The sequence below is a fragment of the Lichenostomus cassidix genome, chromosome 4, assembly GCF_008360975.1.
Source record: "Lichenostomus cassidix isolate B80296 chromosome 4, HeHo_3.0, whole genome shotgun sequence".
NCBI lineage: Eukaryota > Metazoa > Chordata > Aves > Passeriformes > Meliphagidae > Lichenostomus > Lichenostomus cassidix.
In genome coordinates this window covers 21,256,518-21,279,770 of record NC_139484.1, presented here as the reverse complement: position 1 = coordinate 21,279,770, position 23,253 = coordinate 21,256,518, and the positions used below count along the sequence as shown (strand labels likewise).

General features: G+C 40.6%; 2 protein-coding genes across 8 annotated transcripts in view; one reads left to right on the top strand and one right to left on the bottom strand.

Annotated features, from left to right (window-relative positions):
- Positions 1 to 11,555, top strand: part of NR3C2 (nuclear receptor subfamily 3 group C member 2) — a 189,919-nt gene extending 178,364 nt beyond the window's left edge. For all 5 annotated transcript variants that reach the window (XM_085058213.1, XM_085058215.1, XM_085058214.1 and 2 more), the window contains one exon: positions 7,847 to 11,555. In XM_085058213.1, the coding sequence (XP_084914339.1) occupies positions 7,847 to 8,002 (156 nt within the window). In that variant the 3' untranslated portion in view covers positions 8,003 to 11,555. The remainder of the gene's footprint in view (positions 1 to 7,846) is intronic.
- Positions 11,556 to 15,909: 4,354 nt separating this feature from the next.
- The window catches only part of ARHGAP10 (Rho GTPase activating protein 10), a 137,425-nt gene continuing 130,081 nt past the window's right edge, over positions 15,910 to 23,253 (bottom strand). For all 3 annotated transcript variants that reach the window (XM_085058217.1, XM_085058220.1, XM_085058218.1), the window contains one exon: positions 15,910 to 16,886. In XM_085058217.1, the coding sequence (XP_084914343.1) occupies positions 16,798 to 16,886 (89 nt within the window). In that variant the 3' untranslated portion in view covers positions 15,910 to 16,797. The remainder of the gene's footprint in view (positions 16,887 to 23,253) is intronic.

Genomic DNA, 23,253 nt, shown 5'->3' with positions numbered 1-23,253 from the left:
CGTAAACGTGGAATTAATTTGGTGATTTTTTACTGCTGGGTTTGTAAAAATGATGTCTTTAAAAGATGTATTGAGACCTAGGCACTGTCCTGGGTGTTTGAAGCTTTATTGGAGCTTTTCAAGTAGAAGATTCCTTGTTGAGTTATTTCTGCCACCCTGCTGCATTCCAGCACGAGGTGTTTTACGTGCACCAGGTGCAACATGTGACAAATGACACAGGAAACTAAAAGTTTGGTCTCAAAGCACCTGGGCTGTTGATGCCTCTGCCCAGAGTGACAGAGTGGTTTTGGGAGGTGTGGTAGATTCCAGCAGGGGTGTCCATAATGTTGAGCTGTTCTGCTGGGAGCAGCCTGGTTCTAATCAGTGTAATGGTAAGTGCAAAGATTTACCTCTCCAGCAACAGGGTATCTCTGTTAACTTTCTGTGAGGGAGCCTGCAGTCCCCACAGAGGAAGCAAGTGGTCCAGCTGTTCAGACCTCCTCAAACTGGGAGACAGTGAGAGTGACCTTTAGTCATGTTTGGGTACATGAGAGGAGGGCTCCCAGCATGCAGAGCACCCTCCCAGTAAAATATGGCAAACTCCATCCTGGGTGGGCAGGGAAGGAGCTTTGCAGCATGAAGAAGCTACAGCACTTACTTTCAGAGCCTGCATATAAATGCATGTCTTTGTACTCGACTTAAATTTCATTTTGCAGAGATGGTACAGTGCAGTGCACTTCAGGTCAAATCAGTATAAGAGCCTGAGGTCTGTTTACAGAATGTACATACGGAATTATTTTTCAAATATTGTTCTGTTGTTCATTAAAACATTGCAAATCTTAGTGGGAGGCAGGGAGAGTATTATTAGTACTGCAGTAATAGCTCATTCTTCAGAGATCAGGTTTCACTTGCTCAGTGCCAGCAAAGGAAGTTGTAGTGTTTTAGTGGAAAGAAAAGGGATGGGTGATAAAATCATTTGCAAGAATTCACATCTGAACCTCGAGGCAGCATAACAAACCCCTGCATTTATGGAGTTTTCTAATTCTCTTCAGGATAGGCAGTGTCTGTGATTTGTTGCTGAAATGGGAGTGTTTGTGTGGTTAAGGTGACTGGATGACAGGCTCACGCTTACTGAGAGCTCCCGTGTCCTACAGACATTTTCCAAAACACAGCATTAACCGTTGGGAGCTGAACTAACCAGAGGAAGCAGGCTGCTCTTGCATTATATTTAATTTTTAATTAAGCTATTTTTGCATTACTTTTGTTTTAATAGAGCACTTTCTTTTAAAGGACTTTTTAAAGAAAGTCCCATTGTCAGCATTCTCCGTTAGAAAGGCTGGTTGTCTCCACAGCAGTGCTTCCTTTCAGAGATGATGCTGGAGACTTGTTCAACAAGGGCACTTGTTTATTTTTTCTCTTTAAAACTGATTTTTTTTTTAAATCCATCAGAATAAATGTAGAGTGGTGATAATATTAATGAGAAGTGAGAATTAATATTCTCTCCCCACTGCCTGTTAGCGCAGAATTTCTCTGTTCAGTCGATGTGAATGCAAATTTTCTGCTCAGCTCCTTAATCCAGGAGGAATGCATTTTTCAGCCGTCACCTATGTATTTTTAACTTACTCCATTATAATTTTAGAGGATCAGAATATATTTGGTGCTGGGCAGTCTAAGTGGAGCTGAGGCCCCATGTTTACATGCTGCTGTAGCCTCGGCATTGGCATTTGCAAGCCTGAAGGGGCTGGTGCAGAATTCATGCTTGTTCAGCCCTCCTTGCTGTATCCAGCTGGTCCATCTGAGCAGAGCAGCATCTCATCACTCATGGAATTCACTTTACCTGAGTGTAGGGGCAAGCAGTAAAAGGCACTGCTCCTTTGCACCTCCAGACTTGCTTTCACCAACCTCATTTTTAAGTAGTCTGTCTGAGGACTATTTGAAATACGGTGTGTGGAAATATCAAATTACAGTATGCTTGGCTTATATAATATGAGGAAGAAAGAAAAAGCCAAACAAGATGATTTTACATTGCTCAGTATGCTAAATCATTCATCCACACAGCGAACATATGTGCAGGTAGAAAAGTGCCGAGCCGAGGAAAAAAAGAAATTTTCAAGAAGGCCAGGCAGGCACTTTAGTATTTGAAAACATCAGCAACTTTATTTAATGATCCATAAAGACTCAAAGCACCTGAAGAATAAGCGATGAAAACCCATCTTGGGCAGACAGGGTGAACAGGGTTTAGTGCATGTGCACACCTGTGCTTGGCCTTAGGAGCCTGCCTGCAGCCTGCCCCATTGCCTGCATTGCTGCACCATGCATCAAAGCACTCTTTATTTGCATGGTGCAGTGTGGATGCTGTGGCTGCTGATGCAGCAGGACATGGTGGCCATGGCAGTGGTGGCTTTACAGTTGGACTCGATCTTAGAGGTCTTTTCCAACCTCAGTGATTCTATGATTCTGTATTTCCTCCTTGTAGTGATTGTATTTCTCACCATTTCGGGTGGCTCACATGCATCTCTTCCTGAAGAAATCACAGTGTAGCAATGACAGCCCCCTCTCTACCTAGAACCCAAAGGTTTTGCTTTTGTGCCCATGAATAGCCGTGGGCATTTCAGGAAGAGATGCTCGTGCAGCACTTGGACGGAGGTGCAGTGCCTGAGAAACACCATCAGGAACATTAGAAACAGATGTACTGCACACGGTATCAGAAACTTCGTTTGGATCCTCCTCGGCATCTCCTGTTGGCTTTGGCAGGAAGGGCTGTGTCTTGCATGGCAGGGCTCATTTCATATAGAGACTGCAGTGTATGGTTAAGCAGTTTGCAGAACAAAAGCTGAATTTGGTTTCAATCTGGCTGATACTAAACAGGCTTTGAGTGAAGAGGGCTTTTGTTTCCATGCCATGACATTAAACCCTAATGTGAACCTTCCCCTTGTCTTGGCAAGGCAGCTCCCTGCACTGTCATTTGCTTGTTGACATTTTCTGCCAAACAAAAATAAATTCTTTAAGGCTCATGCTGCTGAATAATTAATTTTTTATGGTTCCTGAAGGGAATACTTTATAGCTGAGGTGGATCTTTCCATAGGCTGGGAGCGCCAGGATTTCACTCGCTGAAAAAGCTGACAGTGGGAATAAGGGCACGGATCCTCCAGGGGCGAGGTTGCAAGGGATGCTGTGCTGGATGCAAATGTGCCTCTGCAGGTTCCTAATCCTGCAGATACCGAGCTGCAGATGAGCCCCTCAGCTGTCACCAACACCTTTGGGTACACTTACTTCTGCTACTGATCTGCCCAAGTTGTGTCCCACAGATGATGAACAGTTTGAAGCCTCATTTCAGTCCCGGTGCCTGAATTCTCAGGGTGAGCATTTTCTCTGTTTATTCAGAGGATAGATCCAGCCTCTACTCCCAGAGCAGCAGCGATGTGGGAGTGTGCTAGGTGTGTGTTGCAGCAGCTAATATGCATCTGTCAAGTGAGAAATTGATTCCCAGCTCCCTAATGTAGACAGAAGCTACTCTGAGAGTCGTCTTGCTCAGTTTGTAATGGTTGGGCCTCTTTTCCTTCATGCTAATAGGTGTTTGTTGGAGAAGGGCAGCACCCTGCTACTGTTCATAGAAGAGCAAGGGAGACTTGGCTCAGAATTTGAGCTGGCCAAGGGCTGAGGATGCTTCATTGCTGTGTGATGCTGTGGCTGCATCCTCCAGGCATAAAAAAGGAGTTCACCTCAGGCTTTTCCAGGGCAAGTCCATGTCAGGTGCTGTGGTTTTGGGGTGCATGTGATTGTGAAGAAATGAGTGCAGTTCCTCAGTCAGATAAATGCACCTGTCCAGGCAGAACTAGGGTCCATGTTTGTTCTGTCAGATACTGTTAGTGCCCAATCCACATGTATTTTATCACTTTTACTCCTTACTAGCATGAGCCAAATACTCTGCAGAGGTGTAAACCAGAGGCTTCATCCATTGGTCTTACCTTGTGTTCCCTGTGGTTGTGGAAGGTTTTACTCTTGGGTTAGAGTTCAGGATTTCCTAGGCAGCTAGGAATTGGCCATTGTGGGCCACCAAAGGACATACGGACCTCTGAGAATCAGCATGTGAGCCATCCTAAAGGGAATAACTTCCTTCCTCAGGCACTCCCTCAGATAATTAATTTACATCATAGGATTTTCATAGGACTGGGAGCAAAAAGGAATATAGTGGTAATGGAATAATCTGGTTGGCAGTGATTTTCCTTAGCCCTGCTGGTTGTTGAAGCTGGAGTTTTGTATCCACTGCACGAAGTAGAAGAAGCCAGAAGGGACAAAAGTCCCAAACTCACTGAGGACTCTTTGCTGGGTGAGGAAAGATCTGGGTGGGAGAGACCCAGTCCTGAAAGGGACAGAGAGAGGTTTTGGAGTGTCTTTTTTTTTTAAATATGGGAGAACACTGAAGTTTCTGACAGTAATAGCTGTAGGTAATAATAGAAAGAAATTACTCAGCATTGTGTTGTTACCCTACTGCTGTCTTAATTGCTGTCTCAGTAGGCTTAATCACAAAGATGCTCCTGATAGAGAAGTGACTGTGGGCTCTTATACCACACTCAGAGATTCTGAGAGAATTTGGATAAAACTAAGCACAGAAATGTGCACCCTTGCAAATCCAACAGTTCTCACCATTTCTGGAAATGCAAAGACATGGTGAGGTTTCCGAACTGAAATAAATTCTTTTTGCTGTAAAAATGGGGCAAGTGCTCAAAGGTCACTCTAACTGTATTAACTTTGGGGACTTCATTAAAGGATTCATTTTTTTTAATTATGAAGAACAGTATGGGTGAAAAAGTCCATTTTATGGAAACCCCGCCCTAATAACAGAAAATTACATTTGATTAATACTCCTATTTCTCAAAGGTGCTCAATACAGCATACAAATGCAAAGATTGATTAAGTAAAATTCTCAAAATTGCTAAGACTGAAAATGTTTGAAGTGCAGCACGCTCTGCAGGGTAGTGACGAGGGAATTGGGAATTGTTTTAGTTGTGGCCTTAACTGCACTGCCAAGCTGTAACTATTCAGAAGTGTGCTTCAGTAGCTGAAATGATTGAGATTGTAGAAGCAAAGATGCTTCTAGTCACCATTGCACTGCTTGTGGAAGCAGTGGTGCCTTTACTCTCACTGCTGAATTGGAGTTGTCTGTCACACTGTTGGACTGGGGGAGGTGTCAGCTTTTCCAGTATAAACCACCACAAGTAGAGGGTCGAAGTGGTCAGCTAAAGTGTAGTCAGGAGTTCTCAGAGCACAGGCGTTTTACAAGGCTTTAAAGAAGAACCAAGAGTGTATTTGATCTAGGAAATTAGTAAGCTGCATTCAGAGGTGCTAGATAGCTTGTGTTACCTTGCCTGTCACCTGTGTCACCTCAGTCACTGCAAAGATGGAGCTTATGTGTTCCAAGAGAAAACAAACTTTTTGATATCCTTGCTGAAGAGGGAACTTCTCTTTTAAATCAAAATACTATCTATATTATTTACCTGTTAAAAATCAAAACTGTGTCAGACAAATACTGCTTGGGATGCAGAGGCAAGGACTTAAATTTGAAAATTATCATTGCCTGTGGAACCTGACTTTTTAATTTTGTCAGTGATCCTCCTGCTGCTGGGCTGGCAGGGGGTGATACCTTTGAAAATGGGTGGGAACACACCTGCAGAAAAGAGCCTACTTGTGGCTCAGCTCTCGGTCTCACAGCTTTATCTGTCTGACCTTAGCATAGTGTTTGCATTTTCGTACTTCTGAGCTGGCCTTCAATTCTCCCACATTCATTGCTCTTTATTTTACATTAATGCTTTCCCAGCCCCAAAAAGCCATGCAGCTTTCAAGGCTGGAGTTATAAAGATCCTAACTGCAATCTCGTGTTCCTGGTGACACATGGGGTCACATGTGTGACACACATGCTTCCTGGTCCTCCTGTTTTCTTTGTGTGGATGATTATTGTCAAGTATGTTAAAGCTGATAGCTTAAGAAAGAGGAACAAAAGTTTTAGCAGACTAAATACAGAAAACACATTATCCTTAGGGCTTCAAACTCAAGTATGACATGATAGAAGGGTTCTAGGGATTTTCTTTCAAACTGTTGTGTAAACTTAACCTTTTTCCTCTGTGGTGAGATTCGTAGTGTGCCGTGCTATTATAGTATCCATGATCACATCCTGGTTTCCACACACTGGACTGCTGACTTGTTTATTGAATACAATAGCTTATGCTTCCTTCATGAATGCTGTTTTTCATTTCCCCTTGTGTCCATATTCACCAGATCTATATTTGTACTTGCTGCTATGATAAGCTTGCGAAGAAGTCAGAATTAGTAGTTTCTAGGTAGGCTTTCCTGTGACCTGCCTCTGGATGCAGAGGCTCCACACGGGTGCGACGAGGCAGGAATTTGCTTGAACTGCACAGAAGGCAGTGGGACAGGTGACCCAAACCCCCTCTCACATTCAGTGATGTGAAAGAAGTTTAGCAAAAGGAGCACATTCACAGGGTCATTGTCAAGGCTTACTTTGCTTAGGGCTGGTGTTTGATGCCAGAGGCAGGGAGGAGGGAGCAGCACTCACACCACAACACAGTTTGGTTTTGCGCTGTTTGGAGTATTTTTGGCACACAGCGTATGCAGTAACAACCTCCTCTTAATGGGTAAAGTAAACCTTTGAACATCAGCATTTTTTCCCCTTGAAAACTAGATTGTCTATGCTACTTATTTAGCATGCATCTGTTTAATTAATTAGTGTTGCTTCATGACATGCCAGATCATGGGGAATGAACTAAGCCCCAGCAAACAGACTCATGCAGTGCTCAATAGCAGCAAGTCATGTGTTTGAGTGATCTCAGCACTTCTCTGGGATGTTCATAAATTGCTTACATGTTTGCAAGAACAGCTGTGAAAGTCCTGAAAATGAGCAATAAGGTATGGTGCTACAGGATGGAAATGTTGCTGCCCATATTTTTTTCATTCGTTTCCTTTTCTGCCTTCCAGAATTCCACTTTTATTTGCTCTGTCTTTAACAGGGGCTTTATGGCAGAGTACAACTCTACATGGTAAGAAATGAAATGACAGACTTGTGTTTCATAAACTACACAAGCAGAAGTGGTTTAAGTCCTTTGCAAGGACATGAGGCACCAAAATTAAGCTGTGTTTAGCACTTGAATTTTTAAACAGCAGAAGTTCTTTCCTTCAATCACACAACACAGTGATTTGGTGAACCGGAGTGGAAGTTCACACACTCACTGAAACCTGGACGTGCTTCATTTGTTCCCATTTCTTAAAAATTGGGAAGGGTCCAACATACTGTAAGGCTTTAGGAGATGCATTTAGGTCACAGCCACCAAAAAACCTGTAGATTGTGTTGCTGTAAAACCTGAAATGCCACTGTGTGACGCAGCAGTTGTGTTGTTGAGCTGCAAACATCAGCTGCTCTGGCAGTTGTAGGTCACGGGCCCTGGAGAATGAGCTGAAGTTAACCAAATAATCTGATTTAATGGATGTGTATTCAGCTGAAGTTGAGAGATACAATAGTTTATAGCTGATCTTTTCCCTCTGGGCAGAAGGCTTTATTTTTGTAGACCTGTAATTTTCGTGGTGGCCAGTTGCTGTTAATGAAAGGGAAAAAAGCAGCTAGGCTGAAAAATCAAATCTGTGGTATCTTGGGTTTTCCTAGTTTGCTGATTTTTAATGAGTCAAGTAGCCCTTTGGCATTTGAGTTCTTTTGTTTGCTTTATAGCCCTTGTAAATGGACTGTCAGGTCAGAGTAAGATGTTACTTCTTGGAAATAATCAATTACCAGTAAGCTGTTGTTTGCATGCAAAAATCTTGGTGTTTTTCCTAAAAAGTGTTTTTTTCTGTATTTCAGCTTGTTAGTGACTTATTGGAATTCTGCTTCTACACCTTCCGAGAGTCTCAGGCACTGAAAGTAGAGTTTCCAGCCATGCTGGTGGAAATCATCAGTGACCAGCTACCAAAGGTGGAATCTGGGAATGCCAAGCCCCTGTACTTTCACAGAAAGTGATAGAAAATGTCTTAAATGGAAGAACTTTGCCTTAAGTTTCCCTGTGTTATTCCACACCCATGAAGGACCCAAGAAACCATATTTTAAACATGCTATTTACACTTGGTCAGCAGTCTCTTAATAGTCTAAAATCGTACAAGGGTTTGGGGGAATGGGAAGCAGTTGACTCGGATTTGGCAAGACCTAGATGTTTGGAAATTACCCCATAACCCTAAAACACTTAGAAAATGTTCCTGTTCCTCTGGATGAAAAGCCATATCTAGTCAATAACTCTTTGATTTTGATATTTTAACAGATGGAGTTTTAAATATGCCATGTAGTTTCTGGTATTGTTTGCTTGTTTTAAAAGGGTTCAAGAACTAATGAGAACTTTTTAAAGCTTACCCTTGGTTTGCACATAAAACGTAAAGTCAATATGGGGCATTAATATTCTTTTCTTGTAAAAAAAAACAAAAAAAACAAACAAAAACTATATATATATATACACACATATATACACACACACAAACCCTAACGTGTAAAGTAATAACAGAACATTTGGTGTGGAATACTGTTATCCCCACCTGTGGCATTTGTTATCCCATGTTATCCCATCATAGATGATATACACTGTGTTAAGTGTCCATTTACTATTTAATTCAAAAGGATAAGATGTGAAAAACAAATGCCCTGGTATCAATTTATAGTATCTATTGTGCTGGCTTTACAAATAATTTTTTGCAGTCTTTTGCTGTACTGTACATTGCTGTATGTATAAATTGTGAAGGACCTGAAATAAGGTGTAAGGAACTTTTGTAAATGAGACAAAAAAATCTTTAATGGTTAATAGGATGAACGGGAAAGTATTTTTGAAAGAACTCTATTTTGCTGGAGACTATTTAAGTACTATCTTTGTCTAAACAAACAAGGTAATTTTTTTGTAAAGTGAAATGTTCTGCATGCATAATGAACCGTTTACAGTGTATTTAAGAAAGGGAAAGCTGTGCCTTTTTTAGCATCATATCTAATTTACCATCCTACAGTATCTGTTGTAAATAACCACGCTTAACCTTTTCAGTTGTGTTTAAGCCTTTCTATTTCTCTATTTTTCTCCCTTTTTGTCTCTCTTGCAAGCGTATGTGACTTGAGCACATCTTAGAACTCCTGCTTCATGTATCTGTAGGAAACTACACATTGTTGTGTTTGCCACTTTACCAAGGTTTCATTTAACAAGACAAATTATGGTCTCTCTCCAAAGCTTTTGCCAGCTTAATGATCTAGTGAGTTCTTGCCCTCTATTCCCTTTCTCTCTCAGGGGAATGGGGGTGAGCAAGATGTTGAATGATTTTTCTTTTTTTATTAAGGTTTCCCAGATTGTTTGGTTTTCATTTTATTTTTTCTTTTTTTATTTTTCCTTTGAATACTGGATATATGAAACATCTTAAAAGGTCAGATTATTATTTCAAATGGGGGAGAGCGATTTCTGGTTATGCTAAAGGGAACATGCAGATCATTACAGTAAGTATATCAAAGAGATTTGTACTGGTGAGAGGGATGGTGAGGGATGATATGGGCAGATAAGCTGAGTAGAATTTTTAGTGATAAACTAAAACCGTCTGTAATTTTGTAAGCATTTTTGTAATAATCAGGATACATCTGTGAAGACAAACGTTCACACTACAAGTTCAACTCAGTTGGTCTGATTTTGTCTCAAAAATGTTTTCTCTAGAATAAGACTGCAAAGAAAAGAATTTTTGAGGTGATTTTCACTATTTCACAATTTATAAGCAAATACAAAATTTTGGAGTAGAATAGAGGACAGGTGAACTTTTCTGAGGCTCAACTGTTGCTACCATATGCTCATGTTTAAATAGAATAGTTTTTCAGAGTCCTAATCTGTAGTGTTCTCTCTGGGTGCCACTGGTATTTTTGAGCTCTAGTGTGTCCCTTGGCCGGTCGGAATGTAGCATTTCTTGTCAATGGTGGTCGAATTAAGAATTCTACACCCTTTCTGAACCCAAATTTGGAGGTGCACTCTGGTGCACTGAAGACAGTCAGCCCTACTTGTCTTTTTAAATGACACCTGCCTTATGCAATGGGTAATCTGTAAAGACTGTATTCAGAGAGGTTTTTTATATATAAATATATACATACATATATTATTTGCATTTTGGAAGTCTAATTCATAGGCAGATCTTTAAATACTGACCTGCACAGCAATATGAAAGCCAAACTTCCAATGTGAGATATACAGCATGCAGACTGGTTGTTTACAGTAAAGACACAGTCATACATCCATCTTTTAATTTACTTTTTTTAAAAAAAAGTCTAAAATAGAAGATTTCAAAGCCAGGTTCCGGGTGAATACAGTCTGCAGCAGCTTTTTATATTAACAAAGTTACTGCCTCCTTTTCTGTCTCAGAGTAACTTTGCTTGACTAAAATAGCAAAGCCATATTCTACACTTCACTGTTAAATGCCTGTCCCAGTCCAAATTGTTGTCTGTTTGCTCCTATTTTTGTACCTTATTACTTTTAATCTTGGTTTGGTACAATTCATAATTCACAGAAACTTCATATAATTAAACACACTAAATTAGTTTTAAAAAGCAATTTATATCTTTATGCAAAAACGTATGTCTGTCTTTGCAAACAACTGTAAGCAGATTATAATAAATCCTTTACTTTAATCACCTGTTGTTTATGAAACCATTCATTGATTATTATTTTTTTGCTAGAGATCATTGAAGTAATAGATATAATTGGATATAGATGTTGTAAGAGGCAGTATTCTCTTATCAAGGACACTTAAGCAGAATAGCCATCACTTTTTTTATCTAAACCTGTGTACAGAAAATAAAAAAAAGAAACCTCAAAACCCAACCCTAGTTTTTAGCTACCGGGAAGTTCGTTACATTCTTTTGAATTTGTTTAGAATGAAATAGGCATTTGTCTCCTGCAAAATACAAGACAAACTATAACAGCTTTTAGAAAGTGGGCTTTTGTTCATTGAGGTAAATTATTTTGTTGTAAGAAGGAACAGGGATATGCAGCAAGAGTATTGTATACACAGATGTAAAATAGTGTAATGTACTGCAGTGGGTATTTCAGGAATACTACACATCGTGCGACTGAGCAGTTGCACAGAGTAAAATAGAAAAGACTAAAGTTTGCAATATCAAAATCGTATTAAAAAGATACTTTACAATCAATAATGCAAAAAGCTAATTCACAGGGTGGTGTTTTTCACTGACTTGTTTAAACATTTATGAAATTAAAAAATTCTACAGTTAATGCACTTTTAATTGTTTATTAAAGATTTGACTTTTTTTAGAGCAATGTTTTCAGCTGGAGGTCAATGACTTGATAAGATAGACAGCAGTTCCGAGGCCAGGAAGCTCAGAGGAATGCTTAAGAATTCTTGGAGTTTAAATAGATTCCTGGATGAAAAATAAAAGCAGCCAGCAGTATGGTGTAAACAGTAAAATCTATGCATAATGATGCATTTATAATTAGGGGTTTGCTTCTGTATGTTTAAAGCTTTTTAAATAAATAGAAAATATTGTTTGGTCTTTATGTTAATGTCTGCAAGTACCTACTTTTTTTCTTTTTTTTAATACAAATTGTACAAATATACATGAATTAAACTGGTTTGATTGCAAGTATTTCTTGCATTTTAATCTCAGCTTGCTGCTGGTGCAGTGATATCCTTAGAGACAAGCCTTCTGCTCATCTAGGAACAGTGCAGAGCCAGAGAATGGGTTGGGTTGGATTGGAAGGGACCTTAAAGATCATCCAGTTCCAACCTCTAGCCATGGGCAGGGACACTTTGCACTAGACCAGGTGCTCTGAGCCCCATTTAACTTGGACATGAACACTTCAACATAAAGTAACTTAAAATGCACTATAACATCTTTCTTCAGACATCTGGAGAGTTGGTTCCATCAAGCTCCGTCACTGTGCGATGGCTTCAGCCAGGGAGCAGCTGTAAAACAAGGAATGTCCAACACTGAGGAATGTGGTTCCCTTCACCACGGTCCCTGTGCTTGACAGACAATGTGCTGACACACAGTGGGCACAAACTCCATCCCACTGGAACAAACAGAACTTCAGCAGCCAGACTAGTTTGGGCTCCAGTTTCTGTTAACCTCCTGCTGCTCTATTCATTGACCAAAGTTAGAATTTCTCTAAGGGCAAGAGGGATTCACTGTTTTATACATACAAGGTCTCCCAAGTAACCCTGCCTTCTCAGGGTCAGACCTTTTCCAGTTGTAATTACAGTAAGATAACAGGAGTTTTATTTCCCCTTCTAACTATCCTGGTTGGTTCTGGGCACTCTCTCAAAAATTCACCACCAAGTTCCATACAAAGCCCAGTCTGTGGTGCAAGACCACCATTTAATTGCATTTTGGTCTTTTAATAACAAGTTACATAACCTTTCCATTGCCAAAAAATCCTTGCACCTGCTTTCTGTTTGCTGAATTGTCAAAAGGAAAGAACAGTAGGGGATCAGCAGAGTTAAGAAAAATTTCCCATATGTTTACAAGCAGATGTATCTGTCATATGCTGTTCTAGAAATAAGACGACGCTATCGCTACTTAAAAACATAATGAAACTTGTAACCTGACCTCAGGTATCTGCAGAAACTGGGAGGTCACGAGGAGCAAAATATTACTAAGAAAGGAGAGGAAAAAATGCCCCTTCCTGCCACAGATTTTGCTTGATAAAACCTGCCATGCCATAAGGTTTTTGAAGTGTTCTTACTTTAATTGTAGATGTTGACAGGGTGAAGTTTGTTTGGCACTTACCTGTGGCTACCGCAAGGACAGATGAGGGTACACTGTTGGACTCTGATGTAGAAAACAATGTCCAAGGCACATTAAGCTTAAAAGGTGAAACTCCAGTGAAGACTTTCAGTGAAACCCAGTTTAGCACTGGTGCATTTACAGTCTACACCAATCCTCTGTCAGCAACTTTTTCCTTAAATTGCAAACCAGGTAAGAATTGTGAAATGGGTTAAGAGAACAAGGAACAGAACGTCAAGGAAGGCAAGTTTCTGCCCGAGTCTCTTCTGTGACACAATTACAGAGGCTTGGGGAGCAAAAGCTGCAAGCAGCATGGCAGGAACATGTATTTTCATTACAGGACAGATAAATCAGCTAATGAGATTTTTCTTTCATTCCTCATAAAAGACAGCATCAGAAGGAATCCTGCCACGACGATCAGCTGGGACAATGCTTAACAACTTTCAGCAGCCTGAAAACCCCAGGCCTTTTTACCCAGCAGAGTGAAAGTGCTGCTGGCCAAGGCGCAGAGCTGCACCCTGGCCAGTGACTAACACAGACTATAAATTTCTGCTGAGCCCAGCTAGGCAGTAGTCTCAGCTTGGCCATTAATTATTCAGCAATCACATTTGACCTTAATCCCCAGGCTGAGGGATTCAACCTCTGGCCCCACAGTGATGGCAAGGCCAACAATGTTTTCTATAAAGAGCACATTTAGGGTTTTTTTGTTCCTAATTCACACTCTAATTTTCAGCCCGTGTCATTAATTCACTACCAGCAGCCTCAGCTTTTGAAAGCTGACAAGTCCATGCCCCTGCCCACAGTAACCAGTGCAGAGCAAGGGAGGGGAACTTAACCTGAGGATGAATTCAGCTGTGCCCACAGCTGTGCCAGGAGAACAGTTCCATGCAAGAGGACAGAGTTAGGCTAGCCAGACCCATGGAGAATGAGCTTTCTCCAGAATGGACTCCCTGGCCTTCCTGTCTCAACAGCACCTTAACTCCACTCCTCCAGAATCTGCCAAGCCATGGATAAGACAGCAAAGACGCCTGCCCTACAGACCAGCTTCAGGAAGGCAAGCAATCTCAAAGGCCTGACTTTCTGTGTATGGTTTTTTAAAATTTTTTTAGTATCTTTTAATCTCCACTTCCAAGCAGTCAGTACCGAGGGCATCATTTCCAGCTCTGCTCAGCAGCGAGGATGAAGAACAAGCTGTGCTGTGGCTACTGGGCTGTGCAAGTCTGTACTTGGCACTAGTGTAACTGGGCTGATGTGGAAACCCATCTGGTGGGCAGCAGTTCCCACAACTGAATTCCTCAGAGGCAGTGTGGTTAGCCTGAAAGCCAGATCTGATCTGGCTCGGCTCAAACCACTGCCTTCAGACAACGGCTAGGATGTGAGAAAGTTTGGATTAATGCTACCTCTGCTCAGCGTATTACTTCTCAGGAGAAAAGTTTTCTTCATGTTTGGGTTCTGCGTGGCTCCAGGAGTAACAGGAGTCTCAAAACATCTCACCTAAAGGTGAAACAGCGTCACCGGGCTGGATGGAAGAGACACTAAGACTATAATTCCTTCTCTATAAATCTGCCTTTTTTAGAAGTTATAAGAAAAATAAGCCCCACCACACAGAGCTGGAGCTGAGAAACACATTGAGAATTTTGGAAGACAGCAGCCAGAACAAGACCAAACATGCACTGCAGGTTTAAAACAACAACAAAACAAATGGAAGCAACTTCCAAAGCTTGTAAGCGTCAAATTATCAGAGCTTCACCATCTGACAAGCCAGCATACCTAGCTGCCACACCTGCAAGGCTAACACCAAAGATTTATATTCTCCCTCTTCTTTCAACATTTTCTACCAACTGGTAGCCATGAAAACTGAGTTTGGCACACAGATAGCATCCTGCCTCCAGAGTGAATTTTAAGGCCACAGATGAGTTGATAGAGCTGTGGGCTCAGGCAATGCTAGACCCAGCCAGAACAGAGCTTTGCCACGTGAACAAATCTGAGCAAGGAAACCTGCAAGCTGTTGCTGCAAGTACTGGTGTGATTTATTTCTTAACACTGAATCAAGGAGCAAATTATAGACCTTGATCTCCTTCAGTCAGAAGTCATTTTCAGTGCTTGGGTCACTTAGCCAAGACAAGAACTGCCTAAAAGCTGTATGGCAGAGAGTCACTGTTCCAATACCAGGAGAATTCACCAGATGAGTCTCCTCCAAGCTATGAGGGTCAGTGCTGGAGAGCTCTGCTGGCTTGGCCTACCATTGCTCCATCTGGAAATTATTTGTGCATACTCCAATGGTCTGTGCAGTGTGGGCAAAGGAACAAATTAATGGCATGGAGTTCAATCCTCGGGGGTGGGGAAAGCCCTCCCAACCTCAAGGCAGTATTAACCATTAACTGGTTTACTAATCACATTTGCTAGAAAAACTTGCAAGCAAAGTAGAGCTGCAGTAAATGACTCAAAATCCACAGAGTCCAGTTTAACAAATAAGTGAGCCTCTATTCACACGTCATCCTGTCACACTCTCCTGCTAAAAGCAGCTAAGACAGACAACAGATAAAATGCAAGAATTCACCAGGATGCAAAAGCCAGAGATTCTCTTTTCCCTTTTGGCTTGAACTTCCAGAGTTGCCTAATTTAAGTGAGGAAAGCTCCCCATTTTCAAAACCGACTGGAACATACAAAGTTTCACAGACCTTGTTCTTCATGTCACATGAAAGGAAACACTGTAGTCTAATTTAAAAAAAAAATCAAGTCTCCACTGCCTCTCAGACAGTCTTACTTGAAGGAGAGAAAACCAGATCAGTGATAAACTTCATATAACTTTTTCAAAGTTCTACAAATTTTGAGACATCAGTAAGACCTTGCAGTTGTGAATTAGAAGGAAGAAAGTCAAGGTGAATGAGCAGCTAAGACAAACAAATGAAATGCAAGAATTCACCAGGATGCAAAAGTATCATAGCAAGAGATTCTCTTTCCCCTTTTGGCTTGAACTTCCAGAGTTGCCTATTTTAAGTGAGGAAAGCTCTCCATCCATTTTGGAGCCTGCTTGAGGCTGACTGCATAGAGCTGCCAATAATTATTTCATGTCACAACTTCCAGAACCAGAGCAAAATACTCTGCAACATAGGAATGACAAGTCAAATAACAAATAACATTTTATTTCATTTACAGTGATATTTTTGAGTAGCAAAGGAACCATGACCTATAGGAGCCTGTAATAAAAGTTCATGTGTCTTATCTTTATAAAATAAATGAAATCATACACGCAACATAAACGAATGCGCTCTTTGAAGACATTTGAAAAATGTCATGTCTTGATAACTGTTATTTTACTTAGTGATGTCTGCTCTGCACTGGCTATTCCACTCTGAAATATAATTTAATTGTCAGCATGATAGTTTTTTTTATCCATCAGTATCTTCCAAACCTAAAATAATCATAGAATCATAGAATGGATTGGGTTGGGAGGGACCTTAAAGATCATTTAGTTCCAGTCCCCTGCCATGGACAGGGACACCTTCCACTACGTCAGGCTACTCAGAGCCCCATCCAACCTGGCCTTGAACACTTCCAGGGATGGGGCATCCACAGCTGCTCTGTGCATCCTGTGCCAGTGCCTCACCACCCTTACATTCTGTTAAAAATGCTGCTTATCAAAGCATAATCTCCAGGACACTAACTTGAGTCGCAGATCAGCCAAGTACTTGACTTAAAAAGCTATTCATCTTGCAAACAAACATACCACTACTGCTCTTTACAACTGAAAAAAAAAAGCACCCTATTAAAAAAATTAACCTATCCCTCCATCCCTCTTTCTTGTCCCCTCCCACCCATTCCAACCCTCAAAGAATCTTTTTTTTTTGTGATTCATATTTGGCAACACTTAATGTCTTTATACAGATTAGGATCTTCAATCCATAGTCCAGCTCTTAATTGATTAAAAGCAGTCACAAAAGTAGAGACAAGTGACTAGAACAAAAATCCATGGATACCATGTACACCTTCTTGGCGTTCAATACACAAAGCTATAAAAACTGAACATAATTTTGTGGAATAAGTCCTCTCTTGCCATTTAACGTGCCTTCTAGCCATCCTGGCTCCCTGGAAAATTGCACTGAAAAAGAAAAGGAAAAGAATTAATGAATCTTTTTATGTTTGAATTAGTAGTTTTCAGCTTTAGCTCCACAACACCAGGCAAAGCATCCATAAAAACATCCCATCATCTGCAATGACCAGTTTAAGAATCTGGCTAGGAAAGATAAAGAGGATTATTAACTTGACTTAAATACTTCGTAATATACTTCTGCAAAGCGTACATGGTGAAATAGCTTTTAGGTGAGGAGACTTCATTAAGGATATGGTTAATGAAGCTTAGGACAGATTTATAAAATAGAAAATCTGTGCCTTAGGGTTAGAGTCAGAATTCATATCAAACAGTGGAAAACACTTTCAGTAGGTGGGACAAAACAAGACCAGAAACCTGTCTTGAGTGGAGCTGATGGATCCTGAAGCTCAGAGCCACAGAATTATGGCACAGGACCTTACTTGGCATGAAAAGTAAGCATGGAAAAGATTATAGGGGAAACAGAAATGAGCCAGACATCACTCCAGATATTGTCTCTTCAGAATAGAGCTGCTATTAGAAGTGACCAGTGGACAAAATCTGAATCATTCTTCTGATTAACTCCTCTCTGAAATACAAATCCATAGTACAATTCACAAAGGAAAGGCTTGAACAACTCCTTGCACCACCCTAAGTGTTTACCAGTACTGATCCCAAAGTTTATGCAAGAGTATCCATGAATCTAAAATAAATATTTCAGCTTGGACTCTCAATGCCCTAGAAGTTACTCTGTAAGCAACAGAACTAATGAAATCTGATTTCCTGTATATATATTTTGACCACATCTGACAGGAAGGTAAAAAAGAAGCATAAGCCTCCTTTCTTTGAAAAACAGACTAAAAAGTCCTCAAATTCCCCTCTGAGGTGTCTTTTAAGGATATAATACAGATACCTATTTACCTATGTAACTGTAAAATCCCACACTTTTTAGCAACCTACGACATTCTCTCATGTATTAATTTATCCTCACAGTGCTTCTGAGACAGACAGTATTTAGGGAAGACATCAGACAAATGCTGAAACATGCTGCCAGCCATGTCAGTGCTTTATTTAAAACACATTAACACATTGGGGAATGTGATATTTGTAGCCTTCTACATATCAGGCAAGTAACAGTTAAGAGAGAGCAACATGTTAAGTCTCACTTCTGAAAGTACTGTAAGGCTCTAAATTTGAGCACTTAAAAACATACTTTCCCCTGTTTTCTTCCTCATGTCCTATTGTCAGACAGCTGTGCTCAGAAACCATGCTTTAAACAACTGTAACTCCCAGGAACCCAGAAAACAAAACTGCTTTCAAATTATACTGATAGTTTAGATTCAGCACAAAAGTCTGGGCTTATATTTGTAATAAATGTGTTCAACAGAAAGATTCCAAAGGAAAAAAAACATGCATAGAAAATTACCTTTTAGGATCTGTGCTCACACAGTAACTTACATTACCATTAGTAATTAGCAGGCCCTCCTCTCCCTTTGTCATTTCTATTCCACAATTACAGAGTACACATGCATTTGAAGCTGCATGGCTGACACCACCACAAACCTCCCTCTAGAAGCTGTAATTCTACATTTCCAGCAAATGTACAAGAAGCCAGCCAAACCTCTCCCTGAGGTCTCTCATACCTACGGAGCACATCTGTATTACAGGAAATAAACTCCAAAAACAGACAGATCAGGAAGAAAAACAACTAGAAAAACTGGAAGTAGGAAATTTCTACCTGCCTCTGCTGCTTAACCTTAATTTCCATTAGAAAAAGGGTAGATACCACTGGCATGTGAGTGTCTATAAATCAGAGGCCTGCTGAAACTGAGGGGAGCCCTCATCTAAGGGGATCACACTGAAATTAAAATTTACCTAAAATTTACTCAGGGAAGAAAATGCTCAAACTATGCTGAATCATTTCACTCAACAGCAAATTTCCAAAGAAATATTTTCTCAACAAGTTTGATAAGACAGTGGTGAGCTCTGCACACTGCAGCACATTCAGAGAGAGCACCATGGCCCAGCAGTTGGGTTTGAGTGGCAAATACCATTTTCACCCCAGAAGATGAGACACAGCTGGTACAACTGAGCTCTGGGCTAGGGAAATTAAATATTGCACATGTGCATTACACAGCTCAGGGCCCCACTTGTTGGCAGACAGTTCTTTTAGACTCTAGGAAGACTAAAGAAGGAATTATCACTCAATTACACCCAAGGCCACAATTTCTAGAGATCTTTGCTTTTTAAGAAAAGATGCTGCGAAAAGTAATTCTTAATGTTCATTTGCTGTGGTGACACATCAGGGAACACTTCTGCCCCCACTCCAGTCACCTTGTGCAAAAAGGGTTAAGATCCTTACATACATCACTGACTGCTTCTGGAGGCAAATGATATTAATGAGGGTGCCATCCAAATGTAAAGCTGCTTTAAGCTCCAGTGATCCTGTTTTCTTTGCTAATCCATTTCTGAAGTATAGCATACTACAGCAGGCATTCCTTTAAAATCAAAACCACTTAACCACACAAACTCCATTCCTCTATCATGCACAGCTCTTCTTAAACCCAGGACACAGCCCATTTCTGGAAAAATACCCTGCTCAAGAGAAGACATTCAGTAGTGTCCTCTTTCTGTCATTTCTTCTCAGTCAACAATGATTACTGTTCTTAGCATTTTCTCAGGCCTGCCTCATTTAAAAATACCTTCCTGCAGGAACTACACACTTGGCTTTAAAACTACAACTCATTACTAGAGCAATCACCCCATAGGACTACAGCTTATGTTGGCAAAGGACCGGAAGGGAAAATACTTGTAGTGTAAAAGATACAGAGCAGAGAACTAAACATCAAGTATTTTCAGCAAGGTTTAATGATTGTATAACAAGACTGCACAATAAGACCGACCATAGAACCACCACTAAAAGCCATCACCTCTTTGGACAGTGGAAATAGCAGCCAAGTTGAGAGCTCAGAGTGGGGCAGTGACTTCCTCAGTACCAGCTGCAAGGCCATTTCAGCAGTCTCACTCTAGTGGAGGCAAAGTGCAGAAAAGGAGCACATCTGAGCATCAGTGTGACAGCAAGTGCTATGGAACAATCTCTCCAACTCCAATGGGCAATGAAATGAAATCAAGAAATGGTGTTTCTTGATTAGATGAAATCAGATCAGATTTCATCTGATTTCATCTAATCTGATTTCATCTAATCAAGAAACACCATCAGGTCAACTTGGCATTTGCAGCATTTCTTCTGACTTTTCTGTATTCTGCATAGGAAATAGCTTTGATATTGCCAATGCTACTATTATCTAACTGCAAAAAAAAAAAAAAAAAAATTTGCAAGCAGCTCTTCCCAGAGACCCAATGCCATAAGCAGACTTTGTTCTGGTCTGGCAGCTCAAAAGTTTCACAGTTTCACACCACAATGAGAGCAAAACTCATTTCCTCAGCAGTATTAGTTCATTGCCTGCATGCCACTATCTTCAGCAAGACTGAATCAGACACTGATTCACACTGATTTCCACATCTTTGTGGAAACTGGCTTTTCTGGGAGCAAATCTAACAGGCATGGTGCCTGGCACAAGAGGTCATCCTTTCTCATGGACTATTTTGTCAATCAGAGTAAAAACCCCAAAAAGCAACATAAATGAGGATTACTGAGGGCAACAGAAAGCTCACTGCTAAAACCTCTACAGCACCAGAACTCACTTCCCTAGAACTCAATCATGCTGGCCAATTTTTCATCTGGAAATTAAATTAAAGCAAGCAATGTGCTTGCAAGCCCTCTGTGTTTAGAAATCCCTCTGGGTTTTTGAGACAGTCCCTATGGGTTGAGTTAATTGCAGATATGCAGAAACATTTAGCATACTTAGGGTGAGCCCAGAATTTGAAATTTCAAAACTTGCTGTTTCCCTTAATTATGCTGTGAGAGGCAGAATTATCTTGTGGATAGAAGACAGGGCTAGGAATCAGGGAGTCTTCTTCCCATGACTGCTTCCAAGTCCTCTGCAATCCACAGATGAAAGGTGCCTGAAGAAGTAGCTCTATGCCCATTTTTACCTCACCAAAAGAACCACTTGCACATACAGTGCAATACATATTTAGTATTTTGGGAGAATTTTGGGAGTACCGCCTCTCTTTGATGTAAATCCTTGACTGGTCAGGACCATAAAGACAGACAGTCCAGAAGCCACAGCATGAATTAGAGGGCATAGAGTGCCTTGGAGTCAAAAGCAGGGACATTAACTAAGGCTGGCGCTCTGTTACAGTGGGAGAGCGAGATGGGGATGACAAGAGCTGTGTGAATGTGGCTTTCTGTGCTCCTTTCATACTTGGTGGGGACGATGGATGCCCCACTTTTCTTGAGGAACAAAACACTCTCAGTTTCCTTCATGTTTTCTCTCCCCTAAAATGGGATTTTAAAAATTGTAAAAAGCCTTGATAAGAGCTATCTTGACAAGTTTTCAGGAAGCCTTCCTGCTAGCAGTACTGCCAAGGAATTTTTATTGTGTAAACACCATTTAACCTATCTGAAACACTTCTCCCAAGTGAAATTCCCATTTACTGACTTTAAAGCAGTCTCTTTCAAGAACCAGAAATTTAATAACACTTGGCTCCAACGCTGGCAAAATTTCAATGCCAGGCCTTCTGATTATTCTGTCCCTGATTATTTGGAATATCTGCCTCAACAACAACATACACAGCCAGCATATGTCTCTCTCAATCTCAGATCCTACTCTGCTTCTTCCCATATGTGCCCTTATCCAGCTGCAAACTCTTCAAGCTTTGCCTCCAACCACTTCAATTATATTGTTATGTGCTGTCAATAATACAGCCTGTAACAACTGGGAAATAAAAGTATTGGCATAGCCTAAGGCGAATTATAGATTAAAAAAAAATTAAAAATCCAGGATATTGTTCAGATTACATTATTCATTTTCTTACACAATTCAATTAAATAGAAAACTTTGCCTTTTCTTTTTAACTTACCAGATGGTGCCTTAGCATTTATATTCTATAGCACTTTAATGGAAAGACTGTGGGATTTGGGGAAGCACAATGTACATGCACTAGTGAAAACACCTGAATGTAAAAATGCTAAGGTTCTACACAGATTCCTAGCAGGTGATGCAAAGCTTAATTTAAAATATTAGCAAATCTAACCGTGGCAAACTGTGACAGGTATTTTCCCCCCATTTAGAAACAGGAAATGGAGATGGGAGCAAAGGTTAAACTCTTACCTTCTTGCACCAATTTTACATTTAGCATCTATGACAGGTGCAAGACTACTTCCCTAAATGCCATTATCCTGTCTGAGTCTGGAGCAGCCAGAAAGATTCATCCAGAAGAATGACAGGTGAGAGAGAACCACTGCAATCAACATCTATGGACCAAGAGAGACAAACCAAGAACAGGGAAGGAAGGAAACAGGAAAAAAGAAACAAAGCAGAAAAGTGAGGAAAGAAAAAGGAGAAAGAGGAGACAGGATTAGAAAAAGAAAGAGGCCGAGTGGAGAAAGGAGAGACAGATAAAACCTTCACTAATGGAAGCAGCACTTTTTAGTAGACATTAATTTAACAGTTACTTTAATGGTTGATACTAGCTGTATGTCAACTTGATTGATGCGTTGTCACTTTGATAGTTAAGGTTATTGGTAGAGCTGCAGAATTGAGGTATTATTACTTTAATTCTTCATTTGGGGGCTTTATTAGGGCATATGGGAATTTAAATTGAGTAACTAAAGAATCTGAATTGATTCACTCGAATCTGATTTCAGCACAGACACAAGAGTGCCTGACAGAAAAAGAAAAGGCCCATGTGGAAGCATCTCAGAGGTTTCAGATGTGGAGACTGGTGTGCATTTGGCATGGAAAGAGCCATCCATGACATAACCTACTGGGAAAGATTATGAAATGACCATTAAGTTCTTACAACACCCAGTTACTCCCTTATTACTTGCATTCTCTCCCCATTTTTTCTGCCAATCCACAGCTCACCTGAGGGTGAGAGCCCTGGAGGGCAAGGACAATGCCTGTGAAATAACCAGGATACAGTGGAACAAATCAAAAGTGTTTAAGCAAATGTGAGTTTTGCCACTGGAAATCTGCAATTAGGTTTTCCAAATGCAATCCGTGCGACCTTCTTCCCAAGCTTTGAACCTTATTTGTCTGATGACATGGAAAAAGCTGCAGTTGGAACACTTCTCCACAGATGCCAGAGTCAAAATTCTGCACTTGTTCTGGGACAATCCAACTCATCAGCTGAAAAACTCAACTGAGGCTACACTGCACCAAAATCATGGTGCCTTTGCCACCACTTCTCAAGTTCTCATTACACAAAAAGATAATCTCAACATTGCTCTCACACAAAAACACGACACACA